We start from the raw sequence: 25,903 nt of genomic DNA, 5'->3' as shown, positions 1-25,903 counted from the left end.
TTTCCTTCTTCAGGGGATCTTCCCAACCCAGGTCTCCCACACTGCGGACAGATTCTTTACCATCTGAACCACCAGGGAACTTCTCTGGATATGTATTCAAAAGAAATGAAAGCTGGAACTGAGATATTTGTACCATCGTGTTCATAGCAGCATGATCCACAAGTGCCAAAAGATGGAAGCAACCCAAGTGCCCATCCACAGATGAATGGATGCACAAGAAATGGAATATCCATACAATGGAATGTCATTCAGCTTTAAACAGGAAGCAGAGTCTGACACCTGCTACAATGTGGATGAGCCTTGAGGATGTGATGCTCACTGAAAAGAGCCCTTCACAAATATGAATTCCACTTATAGGAGGTCCCTAGAGGAGTTAATTTCACAGAGACAGAAAGTTGAATGGTGGCTGACAGGGGCTGGAGGAGGGAGAATGAGGAGTTAGTGTTTAGTGGAGACAGAGTTAGTTTTGTAGGGTGAAGAGTTCTGGAGATGGATGGTGGTGATGGTTGGACAATATGATACTTAATGTCACTGAACCATATACTTAAATGGTTAAGATGGTTATTTTTTTTTAGGATGGCATGCTTTATGATATGTGTATTTTATGGTAATTATGTGTATTTTGCCATAAAAAAAAAAACTTAAGAACAGTGCCTGGCACAGAGACAAAACACTGTGCTTATTAAATCACTGAAGAGTAATCAAAACAGCATTGCAGGACTGTGACCCCCCAAGGGCACAGGGACACATATTCTTGTTCTCAGGTATGTGCCCCAGGCCTGGGTAATCACAGAGGCTCCAGAAAGACTTGATTTTTGGGGGGTGGGGTGGGGACACTGCGTGCGAGGGCAGTATCTTAGTTCCATGACTAGGGATCGAACCTGTGCCCCCCTGCAGTGGAAGCAAGGAATCTTAACCACTGTACTGCCAGGAAATTCCCAGATTTCATCTTCTGACCACCTGACACCCTTCTGGTGCCTCATCACTACCTGGCCCTCCTGAGCCCTCTTTACACCATCCATCTTCTCCATGCCCTGCCCTGTCCAAATCCAGGGGAGTCAGCACCCCCCAGGGGCTGTGTGTTCAGCCCTGGAGTGTGCAGTCCCACAGGACCCCCAGTTCTCTCACTGGCCTTGGCCCCCTGGACCACACGCCCTGACTCCACCTGTCCTGTCAGAACGCCCCTGCGGCTCTGGGCTCTGAGCTCTCCCAGGAGAGATGTGTCAGGGTCTGTCTGTATCTCCTGGCAGGGCAGCCAGAGCCTGGAGGGCATGCCACCCCCCCACCCCCACTCAGGTGGCTCTCCTAGGGCTCAAGGGCACATCTGGCTTCTGCCAGAGGCTGGAGCTTCTAGAACAGCTGCCGGCACTCAGGTGATGGGGTGGGGGACACAGACATACACACAGACACACACAGTCTCGTGATCAGGGCGGGCGGGGCACTGCTCTGCCCCCTTCACAGTGAGAAGTGCCCCTCAGGCCAGTCCTGCCCACACCGGCCAAGGGCAGAAGCTGCGTCCTGAGGAGACCCAGAGGAACTGTTAGCGCCCCCCGCCCCCCCTCTGTCAGGGGTGTCCCCCCAGTGGTCACTCCTCAGAGGTTGGTCTAGGATGGAGTGAGCTGGGGTGGAGCTGACATCGAGCAAGGTGGCAGCTGAGGAGGCCAGGTGGACGGTAGAATGTCAGCAATGAACCCCAACCTGGGGGCTGAGAACGCGGAGCAGTGGACACAGCCCACTCCTTCACACCCTCAGGTCTTAGGGCTGGCAGTCCTAGTGCCGGGGAGTCTAACTGCACAACCCCCAGCCCCTCCTCCCTCCCTCGGGGCGGCAGGAAGAGGGTCCACCCAAACCACACCCTCACCCACCCCAGGACCACCGTGGGCTCTGCTCTGCCGTGGGCGGGGGCTGAGCCACGGCGGTGGGCGCCTTGCAGGGCGATCTCAGCTCAGGAGCGCCGCCTGGCGGAGAAAAAGAAGACAAAGGCGCAGCGGCAGGTTTCTGTACAGGAAGTTCGAATTACACATTTTAGTAACCGGGCGAGAGAAACGAGGCATCCGGGCAACAGTGCAGGGGCCACAGGGAGAATAAGAGATCGAGAGCTAGGGTTTGGCGTAAATCTTACAAAGTGTATAAAGAATCTGTGTTTCTCTACAATAACAAAAAACCAAAGGCTACAAGAGCGGTTGTATATACAAAACACGGAGATATTGCTTCACTTGCAAACAGGTTCCTGACCAGACGGGGAGACAAGACAGAGAGGGGGGCACGGGATGGGGTGAAGGCTGGAGAGCGCGCCGCGTGCAAAAAGGAGGGGGAGGTGGGGAGAGGGTCTTCTCCCAGCATAAATCTACAGGCAGGAGCTTGAGTCGCGCACGCGCGGGAGAGGTTGAAGGCGTGCGCGGTGCCGGCTGTGCGTGGGCGAGCAGGAGGTTGAGAGCCAAGAATGTCCGCCTGCCCGGCCCCCGGCGCCTTGCTCGTCCGGCTGAATCAGCCGGGAGTGGGGTTCTGGGTGGGAACCCGCCAGAGAGGGAGGGCGGCGATCGCTCCCCCGAGGCAGCCGTGGAAAACTGGAGGAGCCTGCTGCTCATCCTCCTGGCCTCTGGCCCGCGCCCTTCCTCCTACCACCCTCCCCGCCCCGCAGAGATGAGAGGCCCACTGGAACCCAAGGAGAGCAGGTGCGGCAGCCAGGGGCTCCAGGGGCTCCTAGCTTTCCTTGGTTTGGTTCTTCGTGCGGAGCTCGAGGAGAGGGCGGGAGCCAGTCACAGAGGGGCGGGAGGGTGGGGGCGGGGCAGTGAGGGGGGCGGAGGGCCGGGACGGGCACGCGCGCTGGGAACAGGCGCGGGGCGGTCACAGGTTCTGGCAGCACTGCAGCTTGTTGGGTTTCTGTCCGTCGGTGGTGGGCGGCACGCTGATGTCCACAACGTTGTTTCCGGGGGACTCGTCGTGTGCTGCGCGGTCCGCAATCTGCTTCTGGGACACGATGCGATAGATCTCTACGGGATGGGGGAGGGAAGCACCGGGTGAGGCCGCAGCACTCTTCTGGATGTCACTTCCTCCAGGCAGCCCTCCGGCTGCTGAGTTGAAATCCCTCCCAAAGGCTCCCACTGTGCCCTGGGCGCCCCCTAATGGGCTCCCGGAGGTTCCCCCAATCCCCAAGGCTAGCTGTGTACCCGGGAACAGAAGGACCCACACCTGTCTGCAAATGTACCTCCCAGCCAGGGCCACTCAGTTCTGTAAGATCAGAGGCCTTCTTTTCCAAAGGAGAAATTTCCAGAAGCCTGGGAGCTCCGAGTCCCTGAGGCCACATGCCTCCCCAACTGCCCCTGCAGGCTGTTCTCTAGTGAAGATACCCAGGGCCCACCTGCAGGAGGGTCCCTGCGTTCTGAGTGACACACGGGTGGGACCTGGCCTCATGCTGTGGAGCAGGCCCTGTCTGTCCCCATGTCCAGACTGAACAGTGGTTTTCACGAAAGAAGGTTTGGGGGCTGTGCTCTGGAGCATGTGACCAGGGAGGCTGGGGCCCTGCCCAGGCCCACCCTCTGCGACCCCAGCTGGGCCTGTGACCACCTGTGAGGATGTTCTTGAACGCTTCCTCCACGTTGGTGGAATCCAGGGCTGAGGTCTCAATGAAGGACAAGTTGTTCTTTTCTGGAAGAGAGGATATGGCCCAGGTGAGTCAGCTGGTGGGGGTGGGGTTCCCCCTACCCTCTCCTGGGGACCCTGCCTGCCTGCCCACTCACCTGGCCCAGGAGATGAAGGTCGGGGGCCAAAGGGGTAGGACAGGATACTTACTCTCAGGGAGGGGAGGCTGGCTCTGTGACCACAGGCACAGAAGAGGCACCCAGTGTGGGCCAACTGCCTTGCCTGCCTTCCAGATGCTTCTCTGACGCCTCAGTCAGAGTTCGGCCCTCAGGAACATGAACATGGCCCCTTGAGGCCCCGGCCGGAGTGGATGACCCAGAGTGACCCCCCAGCCGCCATCTGGCCACCCCTTCAGGTCTGGCGGGCACTCACCTGCGAAGGCGCGGGCCTCGTCAGTGGGCACAGCCCGCAGGTGGCGCAGGTCGCTCTTGTTGCCCACCAGCATGATGACGATGTTGCTGTCAGCGTGGTCCCGCAACTCCTTCAGCCAGCGCTCCACGTTCTCGTACGTGAGGTGCTTGGCGATGTCATATACCAGCAGGGCGCCCACTGCGCCACGGTAGTACCTGTGAGGATGGAGGGGCGCGGCCAGGCGTGAGCTGAGCCAGTGCCTGAGGGGGCTTCCCAGGCTCCGTGGGCAGCGGCTTCTTAGCCTGAGGGGTGACCAACACGGCCTCGAGAGAGAGGTGCATGTCCTGAGGCCCCAGCTCCACCCCCAAGATTCAGCTTAGGAATGGGGAGGCCTGAGGAGTGAGTTGGGGGTCTGGGGTCAGAAGACACTGCTGGGGTCAGCCACTAAAAGGAGAAGACCACCACACAGGGGAAGGGAAGAAGCTCTAGTGTCTGCTGTGGCCTGTCCTGTCTAGGGCACCAAGGAGATGGATGGACAGGCATTCAGTCTGAGAGATCAAGGAGCAGAAGAGGGGGACCCAGCCTCAGTGAAAGGAATCCAGGAGGCAGCAAGTGGCTGATGGGAGTTGGAAGGGTCAGGGAAGAGGGAGCCTGAGGGGGTCATGATGGCTGGGTGGCCACCAGGAGGCCAGGATGGAGTGGGGCCTGGTGTGAGCACTGATGGCGGGCTGAGCAGATAGGCTGGGGAGCAGGCAGAGGAGAGTGGCCCAGGCCAAGACCGACGATGACAGCCTTCACCATGCAGCCAGTGCCCAGAGACACGGCAATACCTCAACAGGACCCGGGGTGAGAGGGGCTGTGGGGCGTGCCCACCTGGGGGTCACAGCATGGCCAAGACTGGGCACCAGCCTTCTAGCAGGTCCCACAGCTCCCAGGGATCTTGCCCCTCCACCCTGCGCCTCCTGCTCTCGGGGTTGTGTTCACGATCCCCCTCTCCCCTGGCCCCACTGCTCACGCTGAGGTGATGGCGCGGTAGCGCTCCTGGCCAGCGGTGTCCCAGATCTGCGCCTTGATGGTCTTGCCGTCCACCTGGATGCTGCGGGTGGCGAATTCCACGCCGATGGTGCTCTTGCTCTCCAGGTTGAACTCGTTGCGGGTGAAGCGGGACAGCAGGTTGCTCTTCCCCACGCCCGAGTCCCCGATGAGCACCACTGGGGGAGGGGTGGGGAGGGGCATGAGTGAGGCTCCCTGGGCCAGAAGTGGGCAGTGCCCCAGAGCCAAGACTCCACATGCCGCCCACGTCCACCCACAGGGCCTGCACAGCGGCCCCCAGGGTGCTGCAGACCCATGGCGATCAGACGGAGGAGAGTCAGTGCTGTCCTGGGCCCCTCGCCCAAGGTACGACATGAAGAGGGTCCTTCAGAACAGGGCTGCCCCAGAGGGGACCCAGGCACTGGGCGGAAGGCAGCCTGGGGAGTCGCAAACCTCAACGGTCCCAAACCCCAAGCTTCCCTGGTGACACGGGAAGTCAGGACATGCCTGAGAAAGCCTCAGGACTGGTGACCTCGGCAGGTCACTTAACCTCTCTGGGCTGCCTTTTCCACAGGAAGACAGTAACAGGAGCGCCTCAGGGAGAGGGTCACGGGAATGCCTGGGATCAGAACTCAGCCAACGTTTCGTACCCTAGGACAGGCTGGCGGGGGAGGGGGGGCCACAGCATCCTGCAGGCACGCTGGAACAAGAGCCTGCCTGAGCTGCGAGGGCAGAGCAGGGCAGAAATCGCGCGAGTCTCTCTCCACTCTTCCCTTTATCGTGCTTCCTGTCCCCACCTGTGAAGGCACTGCCTCTGGGGGCCCAGTCGCTCCAGGCTCTGGGGTGGAAAGGCCAGGAGGGGCTGCGCTCAGACCCAGAATATAGTCCCGGGGACTCGTGTCAGTGAGTTCACAGTGTGTGTGCAGTGCAGAAGAAACAGCGTCTCTTTCTAGATGCTCCAGTTGGAAACCACAGGGACGCCCAAGCGTTGGTCTTAGGCTCTGGCACCCCAGGGGCTGCGGACATGGTCGCTCAAGAGCCCAGCGAAAAGTTTTTCCTTGATGAGAAATTTTATGTGTGTGTGCCCTGATTCCTGCTGCTGCTTACCGCTTCGCTGCTCCCCGACCTCAGACAGGCGCTCCTATGTTTAGTCTCAGCTTCGACGAACTGGCTGTTTTCCTCTAAGCCGCCAGAGGGCGCCGGTGAGCACCCGGAGTGGGTTCCCCCAGCCTCCACCCGCTCACAGGGTTCCCACCTCCGAAGTCCGGAGCCCACAGGGCCCTGCGAGACCTGCCCCGGCCCCTCCCTGCCCTCACCGCCCCTCTTTTTCCCCCTCACTCACTCTGTTCCAGACACGTGGGCCTCCTCATGATACCACCCTTTACCTGGAAGGTTCTTCCCCAGGTACCCACCTGGTTCCTGCTCATTTCCTCTGTGTGGCCCCTCAGGTGGCACTTGATCAAGGAGGCCAACCCCTGCCATTCTCTTAGAACGTCACTCCCCAGTCCCCTTCCCTGCCTTTCCTCCATAGCTTCCACCCCAGCACACTCGCCAGCTTTCACTTAATGATTTTTTTTGTCACTGCCTCGAGGATGGCCATCTTGGACAATCTGGTTTCCTGTTGTATCCCCAGGACCTGGTGTGGTGCCGGGGTACAGGACACACCTGATTAATACCTATTGGATGAACAAATGCCAAAGGGGCTGGCAGAGCTTCCCAGGCCCACCTCTCCCCCACTGGGAAATGCCCAGGTCACCATCCTTGGGCTGTAAGTAAGGAGGGTTAGGCCAGGCAGCTCTCAGGTCTCAGTACCCTCTCTGGACTGGCCACATCAGAGCCAAGAATAACAAGAACAAGAAGAATGTTCTGTGCTAAGAAAGCTCTTGATATGCCATCACCTCATAGATACATCACATGACCCATTTTACAGATGAGAAACTGAGGTACAGATAGGGGCAGCCATTTGCATGGGGCCATCCAGTTGAAGAGTGGTTCAGCAGGATGTGAACCCAGGCTTCCCAAGGGGCTGAGCTCAGGGGTCTGGGTTTAGCCTTCTCCTCTCCCACCATCTGGGGTATCCTGACCCCCTAGCATAGCTGGCGAACTCCTATTCATCCTTCAAAACCCCTGGGTTCAGGCACCTCCTCTCCTCTCAAACTACCACGTGGCCAAGCCACTGATGACAATGCCAGTGTCCTCTCCTCACACCGTGGGCACCGGACACAAGAATGTCAAGCTGACTTCAGAGAATGGTGGAAGGTCAGTGACCATGGGCCTGAGGGCCAAGGGCTCCTAGCCAGGCCAGGGGGGGGCCACTGTCCACACCCCCAACCCCTGACCTCCTTCCCAAAGCCAGGAAGGTTTGCACACAGTTCTCATGTCCTCAGGAACAGAACAGGAAATGAGGAGGAAGAAGGTCCCTTTGGGTCCGGCCCTGTATTCCCCCTACCCTCTCTCTGTCTTCCCAGCCCTGTCCATCTGTCCAGCCTGGGGGCCCCATTCGCCACATGGGGTCTGCTCTGTCCCAGCCAACAATCTCTGGAGCCCCCAGGCCAGGCCCAGCCCTAAGGGCCTTGTTATGGAGTTCGCAGGGCCACCCCAGGGACAGATGCTCACATGATCATGTACAGCTGGGGACGCTTAACCCAGAGTGACCAAGTCCCCTGGACCAAGGTCATGCAGTGAGAACAGTGGAGGCCAGAGCCACACAAGGGCCACCAGCCACAGCCCAGACAAATGGCGGGAAGGCAAGGCTGCCCCCTAGGTCCCTGGCACGCAGTGCCCAGTGCAGAACTGGCTGGTGGGGCAGTGGCCAGGCCAGTCCTGTGTGCAGGCTGTGGAATGAGGATGGCATTGTCCAAAATACAAGTCATCTGTTGTCTCAGGGGAAGAAAGAGCCCTTGAGGACATGGCCCCCAGCATTTCCCCAGAAGTTGGTGGCATCACTGGCCGGGACATGGGCCCCTGGGGCACACCACTTGGCTGGCCAAGCAGGCAAGCACCGCTGGCAAAAACAAAGAGCTGGCACCTCTTGGAAACCCTTGGTCCCCTGCCCTGGCCCAGGACAATGCAGCACATCTAGAGTCCAGCTTCTGACACTCAGGCCATTGAATGGCCATCAGGGGCGCTGCCCCCACCCCCCGCCTGCTCCAGGCCGATCAGGGGTCACAGATGGACCTCACTGTGGACCTCACCGCCTGGTCCATCGAGGAGAGGTCGGGGCACCCGTGGGGGACTGACGGGCAGGCTGGGGAAATAGCCCTTGGCTGAAAAGGATAAAATGTTAGCAGGATAAAAGTGAGGATCTATAATTAGATACAAATAAACAAACTCATTTCTGGGGGTGGGAGGGATGAGCCTAGAGGAAAAGGAGAAGCATGTGGGAAAATCCCCAGGGGGATCTGCTGGCCTTGACCAGGAGGTCAGGGGAGCCAACCTGTGATGTGGCTGCCAGAAAACCACACTGGTGCTGGGAGGGCTGGGCAGAGGGCAGCCAGTGTCCCGAGTGAGCGGTGTGGCCCCTCCATGCCCAGGGCAGGGCCAGGGAAAGGTGACTGAAGCCTGGGGGAGGCTGAGCACAGGATGGGGGATACGATCACAAACCCCTCCACTCGGGAAGGGCTCCCCCTACCAGGTGGCAGGGCCGGGGAGCTGTGTGGTGAGAAAGTGGATCCTTGTTAACCCCTCCAGCACAGCTGTGTCCTGGACGGCTCTCTACTGCCCAGGCCCGACCCTCTGCAGGAGGGCCTGTGGGGCGCAGTGTGTTCATGTTTCTGTCCACTCGCCATATTTATGGCCAGTGATGCGATGGTGACAGCTCGCCTGCCTGCTGTCTTCCTTCCTTATTTCCCAGAGTCAGAATTTCCTTTTCCTATTTAACTGAGTGGATTTAAAGGCAAATATTAAAAGTTAATTGGTTGGGGGCGGGGGGGGGGGGGCTCTTCCCTGGTGTCTCAGTGGTAAAGAATCGCCTGCCAGTGCAGGAGACAAGAGGTTCGATCCCTGGTCCAGGATGATCCCTCATGAAACAGGGCAGCCAAGCCTGTGTGCCACAATGATTGAGCCTGGGAGCTGAAACTACTGAAGCACGCATACCCTAGAGTCTGTGCTCTGCAACGAGAGAAGCCATGGCAATGAGAAGCCCACACCACTGCATAGAAAGTAGCCCCTGCTTGCTGCAACAAGAGAAAAGCCCGCACAGCAACGAAGACCTAGCACAGCCAAAAATAAAGAATAGTTAAAAAAAAATAGAGGGATCTTCTGACAAGGCATTAAGTGTGAAGGTGAGGTTGCAGATGACCAGGCTGGGAACCACTGACCTTGTGGGTTAGACTGTCACTTCTGACCCGGCTCAAGGTCAGCAGGGCACCTGCTGGAGCACAGGGGGAGAGGGCAGTGGGGCAGGCGGGCACTGCCCCCTGGGGCCAGTTGTCCCTGAAGTATCTCCAGAAAGAGGACTCAGGAGATGGGTCCTGGGAAGCGCACAGCCCAGTTCCAGTGCCCCTGACCCAGTAACTGTACTTCTGGGAACAGACTTCAAGGAAATAAACCAAAGGACAAAAGATGACTCGTGCAAACACTTGGAGCTAGATTATTTACAACAGCAAACGGTTGTGTTCCGAGTGGGCCTGGAGTTAGCTCTCAAGGGTGGCCAATGTCAGCCGGGGAGACCAGCTCAGCAGCACAGGACCTGGTCAAAGCATAGGTTGGCACAGAAGGCCCTGGAAAGTCAGTGACCCCTAAACCAGCCCTGCAAATAACAAGTGAGGAAGGACCACAGAAACACTGGGAGAGGGAATTTCCCTGGTGGTCCAGTGGCTAAGACTCCATGCTCCCAATGCAAGGGGGCTAAGGTTCAATCCTTGGTCAGGGAACTAGATCCCACATGCCGCAACTAAGTCCCGATGCAGCCAAATAAATATTTAAAAAAGAAGAGACTCTGGGAGGAATGCCGCCTGCCCCAGCAGTAACACATGCAGGTGGGGGCCAGTTAGCACCTGGGGAGCAGCCCCCTGGGGTAGGCTGGGTAGACATAGGCACCATCTGCTGCAGGACTGGCATCTAGGCCACCCGTCACCCACCCTCAAAGCCCTGACAGAGTGTCCATTCTCCACCTCTAAAGTGAGACACTCCCCCCCCCCCAGGGCTCAGTCAGCACCTGAGCCAGATGCCTGCTGACCACAGAGCCTCACCTGCTGGCAACCTATGAGCTTGCTGGCAAACTTTGAGCTTGCAAGCAGCTCCTGGAGCCCACAATGCTGTGTGACAGAGTGGCACAGGCACTTCCTCTGCCCAGAAGCCATTCACCATGTGGAGATCCCACTTTCTATATCCCCAAGGTCCCCAGAACCCCAGACTCAACCGGGGATGATACCACAGACACATAGTGATGGACACACTACATACACTCCCAGCCATGGTCAAGCTCCTCCAACGAGGCAAAGATGCCAAAGGCTGGCATGGGAAGTCGCATGGCAAGGGTGTCCCGGAGTGGGCCTGGAGTTAGCTCTCAAGGATGGCCAGTGTCAGCCGGGGAGCACAGCTCAGCAGCACAGGACCTGGCCAAAGCCTAGGTTGGCACAGAAGGCTCTGGAAAGTCAGTGACCCCTAAGCCAGCCCAGCAATGGCTGCCTGACCTGCCCACGTCTTACTTGAGGCTCCTAGAGCCCTCTGTTTCCTGGCCAAGGAAGATCCTTCGGTAGGTTGGAGGAGGAGGTCTGACAACCCCACTCAGATCTGACAAACCCAGATACACTGCTTAAATGGTCTAGGTTCAAATCCTGCTCCAGCAAGTAAATTGTGCCTGTTTCCAGGTTCGTAAAGAAAAAGGCTGGATAATACAACACCAACTTCACAGGGTTGTGGCGAGGGCTTCAATGAATTCACGTGTGTAAAGTGCTTAGAAAAGTGCAGGTACTTGGATAGCGCTCTTAAGAGTTCCAACAGTTAACCATCAGGTCTGGGTTTAGCACACAGACACCCCCACTCCAGGTGCCCCTCAACGCATTTCCGACTCCACTTCCCAATCCAGGGTCCACTGGCCCCCCCCACACACACCTTGACCTCCATTGTTCACCCCTACCTTCCCAGACACCCTACAGAGGCACTGCCACCAATCAAAACAGGCCCCTCCCACTAGGTGAGAGCACCGCCCCCATTCGCCCAGCCCATTCATTGGACACGCCCACCACGTCCTAGCACCGCCTCTAACGGCCCCGCCCCCACACGAAAGGAGCTTTCCACCCAGCCCTGCCCGCCAAATGCTGGGGCGGCCCCGCCCCCTGAAGGCCCCGCCCCTAACGGCCTCTCCCACTGCCCGGGGCCCCACCCCCTCTGGGCCCTGGCCCCGCCTCGGCGCATCCCGGGCCCCCAAGCCTCTCTGGGCAGCCGGCCTCGCATGGCCGCGCACCCTGGCCCGAACTTGACCAAGACCGGCCTGCACTGGCCTTCCCGGCTGCCTAGCCTGCCGGGCCCCAAGCTTCGGGCTCCGGCCTAGGCCCAGAGGCCTGAAGCGCAGCCTCGGCTCCTGCCTGCCGCCGCCCGCTTGCCCGTCTGTGCCCCACCGACCGCACCTTTGAATAGGTAGTCGTACTCGTCGTCCCGGGTCCCCATTGTCCTGGCGCTTCCGGCGGGATCGGCGACTCCGCAGCCCCACCACAAACACCCGACGGGGGCGGAGCCGGCGCCGCGCAGAGCGGCGGCCGAATGGCCAATCAGCGGTGGGTGGTATAGAGACCGGCACCCAGGAGAGCCAATAAGAGGCGGAAGCAGAGCCTCCGGGGTGGGCGCCTCCGGAGATCCACCTTCTTCGCCCTCGGTCTCCTGGAGAAAGGCGGAAGGAATGCGGACCTTTCCAAAATGACAGCCTCACCAGCCTATCAGAAGCGAGTTCTGGAAGGCGGGGCGGAAGACTGGAAGAATGGAACGGATTGACGAGACGAGTAGCCAATGAGAGGTTTGATTCTGATAGTACCGGGCCACCAGAGGACCTGTCCGGGAAGGGAAATGGGGCTACGTCCAGGTAGTGTTACGCTAGTTAACGTTCCGATGACGTCATAGGTCAATGCGCGCTGCTCTGCGGTACGCCCACTCCCACCCTAGATGCCCCAGTAAATGACAGCTCCTGGCGGGCATCTTCGTGTGGACCTTTTCTGTTTAGAGGTCACCTTTCTGGGTTGCAGTTTCCATCCCTACATTGGCCTCAGTTTCCTCACTCTGTTTAACAGGGAAGAAACCTTAGGGAATCTTGGAGTATAACTAGATCATTGACCTAAACAGATACTTAATCTACCACCTACCGTCAGTCATTGAATCTTTGTTTAACAAATATTTATAAATCCTTACTGGATGTCAGAATCCCTCTGCCAAGCAGGAGATGCAGGTTTGAATCTGGATAAGGAAATGGCAACCCACTCTAGTATTCTTGCCTGAAGAATCCCATGAACAGAGAAACCTGGTAGGCTACAGTTCATGGGGTCTGAGCGACTAAACAACAACATCTGGGATGTCAGACATTTTCCCCCTGCCTGTCTCTTTATCCTGCTTTATTCCACATCATCTCCCCCATAAGGACGATTTATTTATCTTCCCTTGACACTAAAGTATGTATTAACATCTCAATCCTGTTAGTAAACAAAATTCAACTGAGTAAATGTGAAGATCGTATTGCTCTTATTAAAAGATTCATGAATCAAGCAGCATCTCATCTGTCAAGCAGAGATAATTCCCAGCTGTTGTTGTTCAGTAACTCAGTTGTGTCCAACTTTTTGTGACCCCATGGGCTGCAGCACCCCAGGCTTCCCTGTCCTTCACCATCTTCCAGAGTTTGCTCAAAATCATGTCCATTGAGTCAGTGATGCCATCCAACCATTGCATCCTCTGTTTCCCTCTTCTCTTGCCTTCAATCTTTCCCCACATCAGTGTCTTTTTCAATGAGCTGACTCTTCGAATCAGGTGGCCAAAGTATTGGAGATTCAGCTTCAGCATCAGTCCTTCCAATGAATATTGAGGGTTGATTTCCTTTAGGATTGTATAAAATGGAAGACTTTTATAGAAAAGAGGGTGGAACAAAGAAGTCACACACAACAGAAAAATGAAAGCCTTCAGGTAAGGCCAGCTTTTGATTGGCTGAGTTGTGTTTCCATTGGCTGGGCAGGAAGAAAGTCTTCTTCTCTCCCACTTTGGTAAAGTAGTAGCAGTTTCTGTTTGGGAGCATAAGGTGCGTCTCTTCTGGTTCGTGTCTGTAACTGGTGTCTTCCTGTTTGGGGTAATTGAAGAGTGACAGATCATAAGAGCTCCCTCTGCAAGCCTTTTTAACTCCATTTTTTTTTTTTTTTTTTAATTTGTCTGCACTGGGTCTCAGTTGCCGCATGCAGGATCTTTTAGTTGAGTCATGGAGGCTCTTAGTTGCATCATGTGGAATCTAGTTTCCTGACCAGGGATAGAACCTGGGCCTCCTGCATTGGGAGTGTGGGGTCTTAACCACTGGACCACCAGGGAAGTCCCTCTGATGCCAATTTTAGTTGAGGTTTCCTGTTTTTAATTTTCACAGATCTATGAACATATTTAGTTTCTGCCTCCCTCCAACAGAGCATCAACCCTGTGAGGGCAGAGACTGTGTCTGTGGCCATCACTGCTTTGTCACAGCTCGTGCACAATAAATGGTTGATTAATGACAGTATAAGTATAGGAGCTTCCCAGGTGGCACAGTGGTAAAGAATTTGCCTACAATGCAGGAGACGCAGGAGACTCAGGTTTGATCCCTGGGTCAGGAAGATCCCTGGAGGAGGAAATGGCAACCCAATCCAGTATTCTTGCCTGGAAAATTTTATAGACAGAGGAGCCTGGTGGGCAGGCTACAGTCCATGGGGTTGCAACGAGTCAGACATACTGAGCATGCAGGCACCAGTGTAAACATAGAGCTCATGTGCTAATTATAGTAATCATTATAATTGCCTCCTGGACCTCATCCTTGGGGTGTTCACCAGGCATCCCAAACACAAATTTGACCTCTTTTCTCATACTCTCTCCTCCTCCTGTGACTCCATCCCCCCACTCCCATCATCAAAGCCAGAGGTTGTGGACTCCTCTCTTTTTCTCATCCTTTATTCCCCTGCCCCTCTCTCCCATCCCGTCCCTCAATTGCCTTACTCTGTCCCTCCTCCCTCCTAAATGTCTGACCACTTGTCACCCTCTCCTCTGCTGCTGCCCCATCAGGGCCCCATCCGGGCCCTGTCATCACTCCCTGGACCTGTGTAGTTTCCTGCTCCCCAAATTCCCTGCTCTGTGCTCACCTCACTCAGTCTGTTCTATGCATAGGAGTCAGACAGAGTCTTTCTTTCTTTCTTTCTTTTCAAATTGAATTATAGTTGATTTACAGTGGGATTCCCTGGTGGCTCAGATGGTAAAGAATCCGCCTGCAATGCCAGAGACCCAGGTTTGATCCCTGGGTCGAGAAGATCCCCTGGAGAAGGAAATGGTAATCCACTCCAGTATTCTTGCCTGGGAAATCCCTGTGGATGGAGGAGACCGGTGGGCTACAGTCCATGGTGTTGCAGAGTCAGACACGATTGAACTGACTAACACTTTCACTTTCATTTGATTTACAGTGTTCTGTTACTTTCAGGTATATAGCAAAGTGATTCACATAAATATATATGAATATATATTCATATAAATATATATATCTCAGATTATTTTCCATTATAGGCTATTGCAAAATATTGAATATAGTTCCCTGTAGTGTACAATAGGCCCTTGTTGGTTACCTATTTTATGTTTAGTAGTGTGTATATTGGAGCAGGAAATGGCAACCCACTCCAGTGCTCTTGCCTGGAGAATCCCATGGACGGAGGAGCCTGGTAGTCTACAGTCCATGAGGTCCAGAAGAGTCGGACACAACTGAGCAACTTCACTTTCACTTTTTACTTTCACTCATTGAAGAAGGAAATGGCAACCCACTCCTCTGTTCTTGCCTGGCGAATCCCAGGGACGGAGGAGCCTGGTGGGCTGCTGTCTATGGGGTCTCGCAGAGTCGGACACGGCTGAAGCGACTTGGCAGCAGATGCAGCAGCAGCAGTGTGTATATGGGGCTTCCCAGGTGGCACTAATGGTAAAGAACCCACATGCCCACGCAGGAGATGCAAGAGACATAGGCTTGATCCCCAGGTTTGGTTCGTGGGTCAGAAAGATACCCTGGAGGACGAAATGGCAACCCACTCCAGTCTCTTGTGTGGTGAATGAATCCCATGGACAGAAGAGCCTACTGGGCTACAGTCCATGGGGTCACAGAGAGTCAGACAGGAACTGAAGCAGCTTAACACATGCACACACATACTGAGAAAGTTGTACCTTTTTTTTTCAGTTCTTTTTTTAAGTTAATTCTTTATTGAAGTATAGTTGATTTACAGTGTTGTGTTAATTTCGGGTGTATAGTAGAGTGATTCATATATATATATATATATATATATATAATATATATTCAATTATATAGACATTTTTCAGAAATTTGAAAATATCTATTTTTATTTATTCGGTTGTGCCAGGTCTTGCCAGGTCTTAGTTGCGGCAGAAGTGATCTTCAGTCTCCTTTGTGGCATCTTTAGTTGTGGCGTGTGCAATCTAGTTCCCTGACCAGGGGTTGAACCTGAGCCCAGAACACTGAGAGCTCAGAGTCTATTTATTTAATTTTGGCCGATCCATGAAGCTTGCAGGATCTTAGTTCTCTGAAACCAGAAATTTAATCCGAACCCTTGGGAGTGAAAGCAGAGTCCTAACTGCTGCACTGTCAGGGAACTCCCTCTAACTGGAATCGGCATTGTTTTTTCACTGACTTTAGTTTTCCTAACCTATTTGTGTGTTTCCTAACCTATTTATGCAAGTGATATGGGTTTCCACATGCTGTAGAGATATGCCTCTACTTTTTTACAAAACTGGGTCAATAATTCCCCGTATGCCTGGGAGTGTGTCGTCTGGCTTAATTATTAACAACACACCCCCCTTTCACTCTCAACAGTGTCTCTTGGACCATCAATTATAACAGTGTCTTCGTTTAGACCCTTATCTGTAATGGGAATACACGCATGGTGCTGAGACAAATCTTTTTAAAATGTATTTATTTATTTTAAAAATTAATTTTATTCATTTGGCCAAGCCAGGTCTTAGTTGCGGCAATGGGGGATCTCTGATCTTTTGCTGTGGCATATAGGGTCTTTTGTTGTGGCATGTGACGTCTGGCTCTCTGACCAGGGTGGAACCTGTGTCCCCTGCATTGGGAGGGTGGAGTCTTAGCCACCGGACCGCCAGGGAAGTCCCCAGACGGGAATCTTTGTATTGACTAGAGTGTCCCAAGCACTTGGGACAGGGCTTGGCCTTTAGTAGGTGCTTAAGAAATATTAGTTGAATTTATATGCGTGGGTGTGCGCACACACGCCGTCAATTTAGTTATGCCTGCCTCTTTTGTGACTGCATGGACTGTAGCCCGCCAGGCTTCTCTCTCCCTGGGGATTCTCCAGGCAAGAATACTGGAGTGGGTTGCCATGCTCTCCTCCAGGGGATCTTCCCGACCCAGGGATCGAAGAACCTGTGTCTCTTACGTCTCCTGCACTGGCAGGCATGTTCTTTACCCCTAGTGCCACCTGTGAAGCCTATATATATATATACACACACATATATACTACATACACACACACATATGTATTTTCTTTTTATTCACCCCTCCTCACCCCCCTATATGTATATATTTTAAAGCTAATTTAAAGGAAAACTTTTGCAAACATAGCCAAAAGTGGGAAGAGTTTACACAAAACTCTGCGTTAATGTAACAGAATAGAGGGAATTCCCTGGCAGTTCAGTGGTTAGAACTCTGAGCTCTCACTGCCGAGGTTGTGGGGTTCAATCCCTGGTAGGAGAACTAAGATCCTGCAAGTTGCAAGGCAAGGCAAAAAAAAAAAAAAGTAACACAGTAGAGCTGGGTTGTGCAAGATGGTGGCCATTGGCCACTGTGGCTGCTGAACCCTTAGATATGGTCGGTCCAAATGGAAATGTGCCATAAATGTGAAATCTATACTGGATTCAGAAGACTCAGTACAAGAAGCCATGTCAAGTATCTCAGTAACTTTTATATTGACCACATGTTTAAACTGCAATATTTTGGATATATTGGGTTCAATCAAGTACATTCCTAAATAATTTTTTTTTTACTTTCTTTCTTATATATGTATATATATATTTTTTGCCCATGCTCTTTATTTCCAGACCATGGATCAAACCTGTACCCCCTATGGTGGAAGCTCAGAGTCTTAACCCCTGGACCACCAGGGGAGTCCCTACTTTGTTTCTTTTTAAACTTTAGCTGTTTTTATTTCCTTTTTCTTTGTTTTGCTTTTTTAAAAATGTGACCACTAAAAAAAAATAATAATAATAACATTAAATATGCAGCTCACATCCCTATTTCTCTCATGTGGCCAGACATTAAAAGGTTATCAAGATTCATGTGCATAAATATGGTCAGGAAGAGCATCTAACTTTCTCTATTACCTGCTTCCAGAAGGACCAAATGAGGGTTTTGCCTTGTACCTCTGCAAATGAACATGAGATGTCCATCATGAAACCATAAGTGAAGGAAGTTGAAAGCAGATGTTGGAGATGGTGGGGTAACTAGCATTGTCCTCAAGAGCCCTGGAGTGTTCACCCTCCACCCTGCGAGCCTGTTTATGTGGGCTCTGAAAACTGTCCACTTTGACAAACAAACCAAAGGACATAAAAGAAAAAAATGTTTTGAACTTGCTTTTATTCCGAGAAGTCTGTGGGCTCCACCCAGACGCCGTTGGCGCCAGCTGACTCACAGCACCCAGGCACCACAATACGGTGAGGGCGCCCAGGCCTACGGGAAGCCCTGGTCCTCCAACCAGTCAATGTGACTGAATCCGCCTGCCATCGAGGGCTGGCCTGGCTGCCCCACCCCCGAGTGGTCCCCTCTGCATCCCCCGCTTCTTGGGCGGGTGAAGAGCGGGCTTCAATGCCCCTCCGTCCCACGCTTCCGGGGTCTGTGCCCGGCAGCCCTACAGCCCTGTTCTCCTCAGAGGGCATTTCCTGCAGCCTCCCCTACTCATCAAGGGGATCTCTTCAGTCATGGGCATCTTCTCTGTCCTCTAGGCTCCAGACAGCCCATGCCCAGAGCCCCTGCCCAGGCAGGGAGTGGCCACACATGGACCAGAGTCACTGTCCTCCGGGGACCTGAGACCAGGCCCCAGAGAGGAGGCTAGGAGGCCGCTTGGGCCGCTGTGGGCTGTACCAGGATGGTGGTGGCCTGCAGTGGGTAGTAGCGGCCCCGCCAGGTCTTCCAGAAGATGCCCTTCTTACGCTGCTGCCGCTGCCTCGGGATGGAGTGGAAATACTGGCCGTTCAGGTTGGAGTGACTGCAGGTGCCGAACCACCAGCCGCCTGCCGGGGTCAGAGAAAAGGGGACACGGTCAAGCCCATGGGTCTCCAGTGGGGCCAAGGCGGGGAGGGGGCTGGGTGTTGGCCATCACCCGCTTTAGACAAGAGAACTTTGGCAGTGGTTGTCAGACTGTGTTCTGAGGAACCCCAGCTTGTGACAAAGCCATCTTGGGGGCTCAGGGCACCTCCCCTCCCCATTCTGGTAAATGCAGCTTTTATATCCCTGACCCTGGCGAGTTACTTCTCCACACTTGCCACGTGGTGAGCATTTATTAAAGCCTTTCTATGACTGTCCTCTGTTTCACTAGTTTGTATCACACTGAACCACGTGAAATTAATCACTCTTTCCATCCTTCTTCCCAAGAAGGAAATGGCAACCCACTCCAGTGTTCCTGCCTGGGAAACCCCATGGACAGAGGAGCCTTGCGGGCTACAGTCCTCGGGCTCACAAAGAGTCAGACACGACTCGGTGACTGAACAACAGACAACCATCCTTCGACACCACAAGGCAGTTTCATCTGTTTCACTTCACGGGGCGTGGGCTCTGCTTTCAGTTTGTCTTGGCTAGCCTGTGGCAGTCATCTCACTGTATTATCCTGTAGCAGTCCTGTGGTGTGGGCAGGATGGTTATACCCCTTCTTTTCTTCTGGCCTCACCATGAAGGATCCTGGTTCCTTGACCAAGGATTGAACCCATGTCCCCTACAGTGGAAGCTCAGATTCCCCAACCACTGGACCACCAGGGAAGTCCCTATACCCATTTTAAAGATGTGGAAAATGTAGGTGGGGGGCATCGTCAGTTGCCTAAGAGTCCACAGCAAGTAAGGAGAAGGGGGGCATGGAAATAAGGACTTCCCTGGTGGTCCAGTGGTTAAGATTCTACGCTCCCAATGCAGGGGGCATGGGTTTGATTTCTGGTCAGGGAACTGGATCCTACATGCCTCAACTAAGACCCGGCGCAGCCAAAAAAACAGTGGCGTGGAAATAGATGGGGTTGAAGACGGGGCAGGGATGCAGAAAAGCTGTGTGGCGAAGGGCAAGATGGGGAGGGACAGGGCTTGCTTACCAGAGAGGCTCCTGGCGCAGTTCTTGTCTCTGCGGAGGTCGTGGTCCTGGTCCCAAGTGGAGAAGGGCAGGGAGAGGCCACTGGGCGAGAAGGTGGTGGCGCCCAGTTTGCTGGCCACCGGTGGTGTGAGCTTCAGGCTGTAGGCGGTGTCTTCACCGCCAAGGTGGACGGGGAACTGCAAGGACTCAGCGTTGCCCTCCCAGTCCTGCAGCTGCACAGCCAAGCGGCTGCCACGGTCCCCGAGGATGCGATGTACCTTCTCCAGGCCCAGCCAGAACTCACCTGCCAAGGGAGAGGCCAATCCATGAAGAGGACCCCCAGATCTGTAGCCCCCTCCTCCCCACTGTGCCTCCGGCCTGCAGGAAACACCTACCGTGGGGGTCTCCAAAGCCATCTTTGTAGGCTTCCCAGGGCTGGTTAAAGTCCACGGAACCATCCTGACGCCTCTGAATTACTGTCCAGCCTCCGTCTGCCCAGAAAAGTGCGAGGTCATCAGGAGGATTCTTCTTACGAGGGATCCTGCCTCCCCTATTTGGCTCCCTAAACCCCAAAGCACCTCTAAACCCAGGGAGAGTGGTTCCTCTCACCCACCCCAGCAGGATGGGAGGAAGACCGGCAAAGAAAGAAAGTGAGCTGGCCAGTAAGCTAGGGGTTCTGCCTAGATCTTTGTCCCAGGACCCAGCAGAGAAGGAGGAAGTGGGGAATAAGAAGTGGCTGCACTTGATGGAAAGACAACCAGGCCCGTGATATTTGGGGTACCTGGGGGCCAGCCCAGCCCTACCTGAGGTCATCTTGCAGTTAACCAAGAAAGGCGGGGATCCCTGGGGCTGGATCTGGAACAATCCACTTTCCCTCTCTCCATCTTCAAACAGCTCCTGGCAGTCCCTGGGCAGTCCTGAAGGACAGACAAAGATAGGGGGGATTGAAAGGGGCGTCTCAGGAAACAGGCATGTCTGGGGGCTAGGCAGCGGGTGACAGGGGCAGGAGGGGCACTCCTCAGCTCATCGTGCCCCCTTCCACTTGCCTAAAGTTGTCCATGACTCCCCAGGACCAGCCAGACCCACTCCCCCCTCCTCCCACCCTGAACACCCATCCTCTGGCCACACAGCCTTCCTGGTAGCACACACACTCTGACCACAGGGCCTTTGAACATGCTAGTGTTCTGCCTGGGGCCTCTTCCCTCAGGCAGGTCTCTGCCTCATATTAAAGGTCCCAGCTTCTGGAAGGGATGACATCTCTGACACCCATCCCTCCCCTCTCTCCCCATATCCCGTTGCAATAAAAAGGGGAAAAAGCGGAATGAGTTTTTTTTTCTTTCCCTTTCTTGAGAACAAAGAAGATAAAGAGAACACTCATCAGGCCTGAACATTCCTAGTTGTTTCCTTTTTCTTACTTTAACTGCTCCTAACTCTGCATGTCTGTAACGAAGCTTGCTCTTCTGCCTTTCTGGGGTTTACCCTTACAACACCCTTCCCCTTGTGGTTACACATTGGAAAGAAGACCACAGAGCCGCCGAACGGCCAGACTCAATTACTGAGTTACTGACACCAGTCTATGACTGTCTTAGAAACAATGCAAGAGGAAGAAATCAAGATCCTATCAACTTTGTTCCTTGTCACCGACTCCTGACTATGAGCCTTTGCCTTATATAAGGCCCGAGACTCCTCATGGGGGTGGAGTGGGGCACAGTTCTTGAGGCATGAGCCTACTGTGTTTCCCTCTTCTTTGGCTGAGAATTAAAGCCACCTTTCTATTTCCTCCAAACTCTGTCTCCGTATTTTTTTCTTCGGCTTTAGTGGGCAGAGAAGGCCAAGATTTTGGCCATCAACAGCCGGAGACCAGGCTAAGGGCCCCTGAGGACTTCCTATTCCCCAACACTGGGGCCATCTGTCATCTCTCCCCAACTTCCCATACTGTATGAGGTCCCTGAAGTCAGGGACGAGGAATGGCTCCCTGCCCACCATCTGGCACCGGCTGATGCCAGCCCACAGCAGATGTTTAATAAAGATGCCATCAAGGAATGATGGAAGGAGCTGGACCAGAGTGGGGGTGGGGCCAGAACAGAGAGAAACAGGAAGGGGCTCTGCTTCGTCCAGCCGCGGGTGAGCATCAGGCCTGGATAGGGTTTGGGGGGCACCACAGAGGCCCCACCCTGGGTCCCGGGCATCTGAGAGGGAGAAGGAAGGATTGAAGAGTGAAGGAGGGAGGGACTGAGGGATGGCTTGGGCATGTCTGCAGACTGGGGAAGTGTCTGGCCCCCACCCCAGCAGGAAAAGTAGAGGAAAGGTTGAAGGGGGAAGGGAAGGCTCAGGTTGTGGGGTGAACATGTTGGGACTGTGGGGGTTGGGGCGGACCCAGAGTGACTGGTGACATTTTCCGGCCCCTCAGGCAGCTCCCCTTTCGCCTACTTTCCTCTCTTCCAATCACAACAGGCAGCCGGCCAAACCACCAATGTGGCTTCCATTAGCACCAGCTGTTTGTCTCCCCAGCTCTGACCTTTCTCCGGCTTGGCAGGGCTGAGCCTGGAGTCCCCCAACCTACACATGACCCCCCCTCCCCCATCACATTCCTGAGGTGGGACCTTTGCCTGCTGGCCCCTCCCAGAAGCCCCTCATGGCAGGGCTACCATCTGGGAGGGGTAGCGGACCCTTCCCCTTCCCAGTGGGGGGGTGCTGGGACCGAGAGGTGGGAGAGTCCTCAAGACCAGAGGGCTGGAAGCCAGCAACCAGCCTGAGGGCGGGTGTGAAGCGGGGGATTCAAACTTTCACCCAGTTGGCTGCAGACTGCCACAGATGCCAGTGCGGGGGATGGGATAGGAGGACCACACCGAAGCCAGCCAGGTCTGGAGCTGTGAACTTAGGGTGGGACAGAGACACTGGGGAGCTGGGAGCCAGGGTTAGACAGCTACAGACATGCTGGTTTGGAGATCTAGGGTGCTCTGGGGCACACACAATAAAGGATCTAGAACTTGTAGGAATCGGGGCAGGGTGAGAAGGGGCGATCAGCGACTTCTAGGTCAATAGAGGGGTGAGAGCCAGGCAAAGTACGTGGATCAAGGGCCCCAGACTTGTTAAGAGATGCAAGAGTGAGTGGTGTGACTGGCTGGGGAGATGGGGGTTCCCTGCCTTAGTCTCCCTTCCCAGATCCACACTCTAAAATGAGGGGCCAGACTTTCCTGGCTGTCCTGTGGTGAAGACTCTGCTTCCAATGCATGGGGTGTGAGTTCAATCCCTGGTCAGGGAACTAGGATCCCACATGCCAAGTGACTCAGAAAAAAAAAACCCAACAATAAACACCTGGTGGCCCCAAACATCAGGACATCCCCTCCCAGGCAGCCGATCTCTTTTAACCCAAGGCGGGGTCCAGTCTCCCAAACTGGCACCGTTTTGTTCACCATCGTGTCCTCCTGGAAGGGTCCAACCCCCAGGAAGGTGTTCCTGAGCCATACCACCCCTTTCCCCACACCCTTGCAGCTCAACCCCCTCTTGGACCCGAATTCCCAACCCCTGCTCCAGTTAGTGGTTCTTGAGGCTTTGGAAAAATCCCACTGACTTTCTGTAAAGAAGGGTTGGGGTGGGGAGCCCAGAGAGGAAGGGGAAGGGCTGAAGAGGGGGATGTCCTGGTCACCCCTTCACCAGAGACCTGTCCTCCCACGAGGACGCACAGCCCGGGCCTCACTTTCTCAGTAAGGTGGACCCGACAAGGAGAGGGGAAAGAATGGTAAGTCAGGGGGTAGGGTTGGGGGGAGTGTGCTAGAGACCAGCAAAGAGTTGGACACTCACTGTGCAGATGGCTGATATTGTGAGCTGGGCCAGCAAGCTGGGCCATCTTGGGCAGCCTCTTCTTCCTGGTGGGCTTGGCCATCTCGTGGCCCAGGTGCCTGGGGGCCAGGTGATCCATCTGGGACAGGACCGGGAGGAGAATGTCAAGTCTGGCTGGCTCAGGCTGCTCAACCTGCCTGGCTCCACAGCCAGACCCACAGGGTCCACCTTGAACCTCCCTCCCCATCTGGGGCAAGCACTGGCACCTGGCTCTGTAGATTCTGGATTCGCAGGTGCTGCTTCTCCAAGTGCCGCTGCTGCTGGGCCACCTTCTGAAAGAGTTGCTGGATCCTGCTGTTCTGAGCCTCCAGTTGAGTCTGGGGAGAGTGTAAAAGTCTGGTGAGGATCCGGTCTTCTGCCACCACCTTCTCCATTCATCTGCTGGTCCTGTTTCCAACTCTCCATCCTTTGAGGCCGGGGCAGAAGAGCCCAGGCTTCCCTGGTGGCTCAGTGGTAAAGAATTCGCCTGTCCGTGCAGGAGATGCAGGAGAAGCGGGTTCAGTCCCTGGAGATCGGGAAGATATCTTGGAGGAGGAAATGGCAACCCACTCCAGTGTTCTTGCTTGGAGAATCCTATGGACAGAGGAGCCTGGCGGGCTACAGTCCTGTGCTGTGCATAGTCGCTCACTCGTGTCCGACTCTTCGCGACCCCATGGACTGTAGCCTGCCAGGCTTCTCTGACCACGGGGATTCTCCAGGCAAGAATAATGGAGTGGGTTGTCATGCCCTCCTCCAAGGTATCTTCCCAATCCAGGGATCGAACTCAGGGTCTCCTGCATTGAGGCGGATTCTTTACCGTCTGAACCACCAGGGAAGCTCGTTACAGTCCACGGGGTCGCAAAAGAGCCGGATATCACGGAACGACTGAGCACGCAGGCAAAAGGGAGAGACCAGGGTATTCGGGATGCGCCCTTTCCTGTTCACTCACTTCCAGGGCAGTAGAGTATGTACCTGCAAGCTGCGGAGGGTTTCCGGGGAGGCGTCGCCGCCGCCGGGAGTGACCAGATTGGTCTGGGCGCGCGGAGGCGCGGCGGACCCCTCAGGGTCCTTGCAGGCGGCCCCGCACGCGCCCAGACGCCGTTCCAGCTCGCCCAGCTGCCCACGGGTGCGCTCCACGTGTTCGCGCAGTCCGTGGCCGAGCTGCAGGAGCCCGTGCGCCAGCACGTTCACCTCGTCCCAGGAGGCAAAGCGCGGCGCCTCGGGAGGCTCCGGGCGGCCCTGCGCGCTCAGCAGCCCGGCGGTGGCGGCGCACAGCATCAGGGCTGCTCCGGCTGTCGGCGCACAGCGCATCCTTCCTGGTGGTCCAGGCTTCGGAACGCGGAGATTCGGGGAGGCAGGAGTGAGGGGGCGCCAGAGAGACTCTGGGGTCGAGATGCGAGGGCTGGAGACCCGAGGGCCCTGGCGGAGGGCTAGCTTCGGTGCAGAAGCCAGACGAAAGACTCGAATCACAGCCACTGGCCCTCGGCTTGGTGTCTCGGCGCGCGACGCCCTCTGTTATAAGCGCTGCGCGAGGAAGGCGGAGCCTGGAAGGCGGGGCGCGTGAAGTTCCGGGGGTGGGGCGTGGGGGCCGGGGTTGGGGTTCAGTACGCTGGAAGCAGGGTAGTTATGCGGGGTCTGGGGCGCTGTGGGAGGTGCAAAAGTCAGGCTTCTCTCACCAGGCCCTGATGTGCGTTTTCAGTCGTGCCTTCTCTGCTGACCATGGGAGACGTGACTTCCTCTCCCCGCGGTCCCCTTCCAGGCACCGGAATTCCGAGGCCCCCCAACTCCACCCCAGCCACGTTCAGTGGGGAAACGGCGCCGGCAGGATCGGCATGCCCGTCAGCATTCCTGACGCCCACTCTCCAAGTCAAGAGCTAGAGAAGAGGGTTCTGGTATGTTGAGTCCAGCAGGACCAGGCAGGAGGCCTGGAGGCGAGCGAACATCCCCTCCTCCGGGAGAGCATATCAAGACCAGGCTGGACCCCCTGAGGAGGCACCTCTCAGGCTCCCGCTCTCCTTCCTGCTCAAGACTTCGTCATTGCAGATGTGTTTGTGGGATTCTTTTCTTTTTCTCTTTTGTATTTGGGTGTGCTGGGTCTTAGTTGAGGCAGGCAGGGTCTTTAGTTCCCTGACCAGGAATCAAACCTGGGTCCCCTGCATTGCGAGCTCGGAGTCGCAACCACTGCACCACCAAGGAAGTCCATTTGCCTGATTCTTAAACATCCCTCATCCCACTCCTCACAATTTAGTGCCCTGGTGGCAGGGCCCAGATCTGTCTTGTTCAGTCTCCAGCTGGGGCCTGTCTCCCCACTGCCCACTCACCCTCAGGGTCTTCAGAGTCTTGAATGTTTGCCTGCACCGAAGCAGGAAACTCAGAAGGGAAGAGGGACTGCCTGGGAGAATGTTCTTCCATGTTCAGTCTCCCTCTCCTCCCGTATTCACTAATTCAAAAAAAGGGCCCTCTGCTCTCCTACATGGAGCCCCCAGGCTGGTGGAAGAACCCCAACATCTGAGCCTGGGGTAGGGGCAGAGCTGAGACAGAGGAAGAATTGAATTGAGGCCATGATTTGGGCC

At 55.3% G+C, this 25,903-nt stretch overlaps 2 protein-coding genes and 1 long non-coding RNA gene across 5 annotated transcripts; 1 reads left to right on the top strand and 2 right to left on the bottom strand.

Moving 5' to 3' along the window:
• Nucleotides 1-1,995: 1,995 nt before the first annotated feature.
• RAB11B (RAB11B, member RAS oncogene family) lies at nt 1,996-11,682 on the bottom strand. Its single transcript, XM_020898689.2, has 5 exons — nt 11,598-11,682; nt 5,009-5,204; nt 4,015-4,208; nt 3,568-3,648; nt 1,996-2,993 (listed from the first exon to the last, which is right to left on the bottom strand). The coding sequence occupies exons 1-5, from the start codon at nt 11,635-11,637 to the stop codon at nt 2,848-2,850; spliced, it is 657 nt and encodes a 218-aa protein (XP_020754348.1). The 5' UTR covers nt 11,638-11,682; the 3' UTR covers nt 1,996-2,847.
• Nucleotides 11,683-11,822: 140 nt separating this feature from the next.
• On the top strand, nt 11,823-21,294 carry LOC110140299 (uncharacterized). Of its 2 annotated transcripts, XR_011486713.1 has the most exons (3): nt 11,823-12,046; nt 12,946-13,131; nt 17,573-21,294. It is a non-coding gene; the product is annotated as an uncharacterized lncRNA (long non-coding RNA). The 2 variants fall into 2 exon arrangements; XR_002314707.2 differs by lacking the exon at nt 12,946-13,131.
• On the bottom strand, nt 17,799-24,841 carry ANGPTL4 (angiopoietin like 4). Of its 2 annotated transcripts, none has more exons than XM_020898687.2 (7): nt 24,303-24,841; nt 23,558-23,668; nt 23,313-23,430; nt 20,312-20,425; nt 19,904-19,999; nt 19,531-19,812; nt 17,799-18,468 (listed from the first exon to the last, which is right to left on the bottom strand). In XM_020898687.2, the coding sequence occupies exons 1-7, from the start codon at nt 24,639-24,641 to the stop codon at nt 18,287-18,289; spliced, it is 1,242 nt and encodes a 413-aa protein (XP_020754346.2). In that variant the 5' UTR covers nt 24,642-24,841; the 3' UTR covers nt 17,799-18,286. The 2 variants fall into 2 exon arrangements, with proteins under 2 accessions (XP_020754346.2, XP_020754347.2); XM_020898688.2 differs by having other exon boundaries at nt 23,558-23,719; nt 24,354-24,841.
• Nucleotides 24,842-25,903: the final 1,062 nt, after the last annotated feature.

The sequence above is a fragment of the Odocoileus virginianus genome, chromosome 3 (assembly GCF_023699985.2).
Source record: "Odocoileus virginianus isolate 20LAN1187 ecotype Illinois chromosome 3, Ovbor_1.2, whole genome shotgun sequence".
Taxonomy (NCBI): Eukaryota; Metazoa; Chordata; class Mammalia; order Artiodactyla; family Cervidae; genus Odocoileus; species Odocoileus virginianus.
This window is presented reverse-complemented; position numbering and strand designations above follow the sequence as displayed.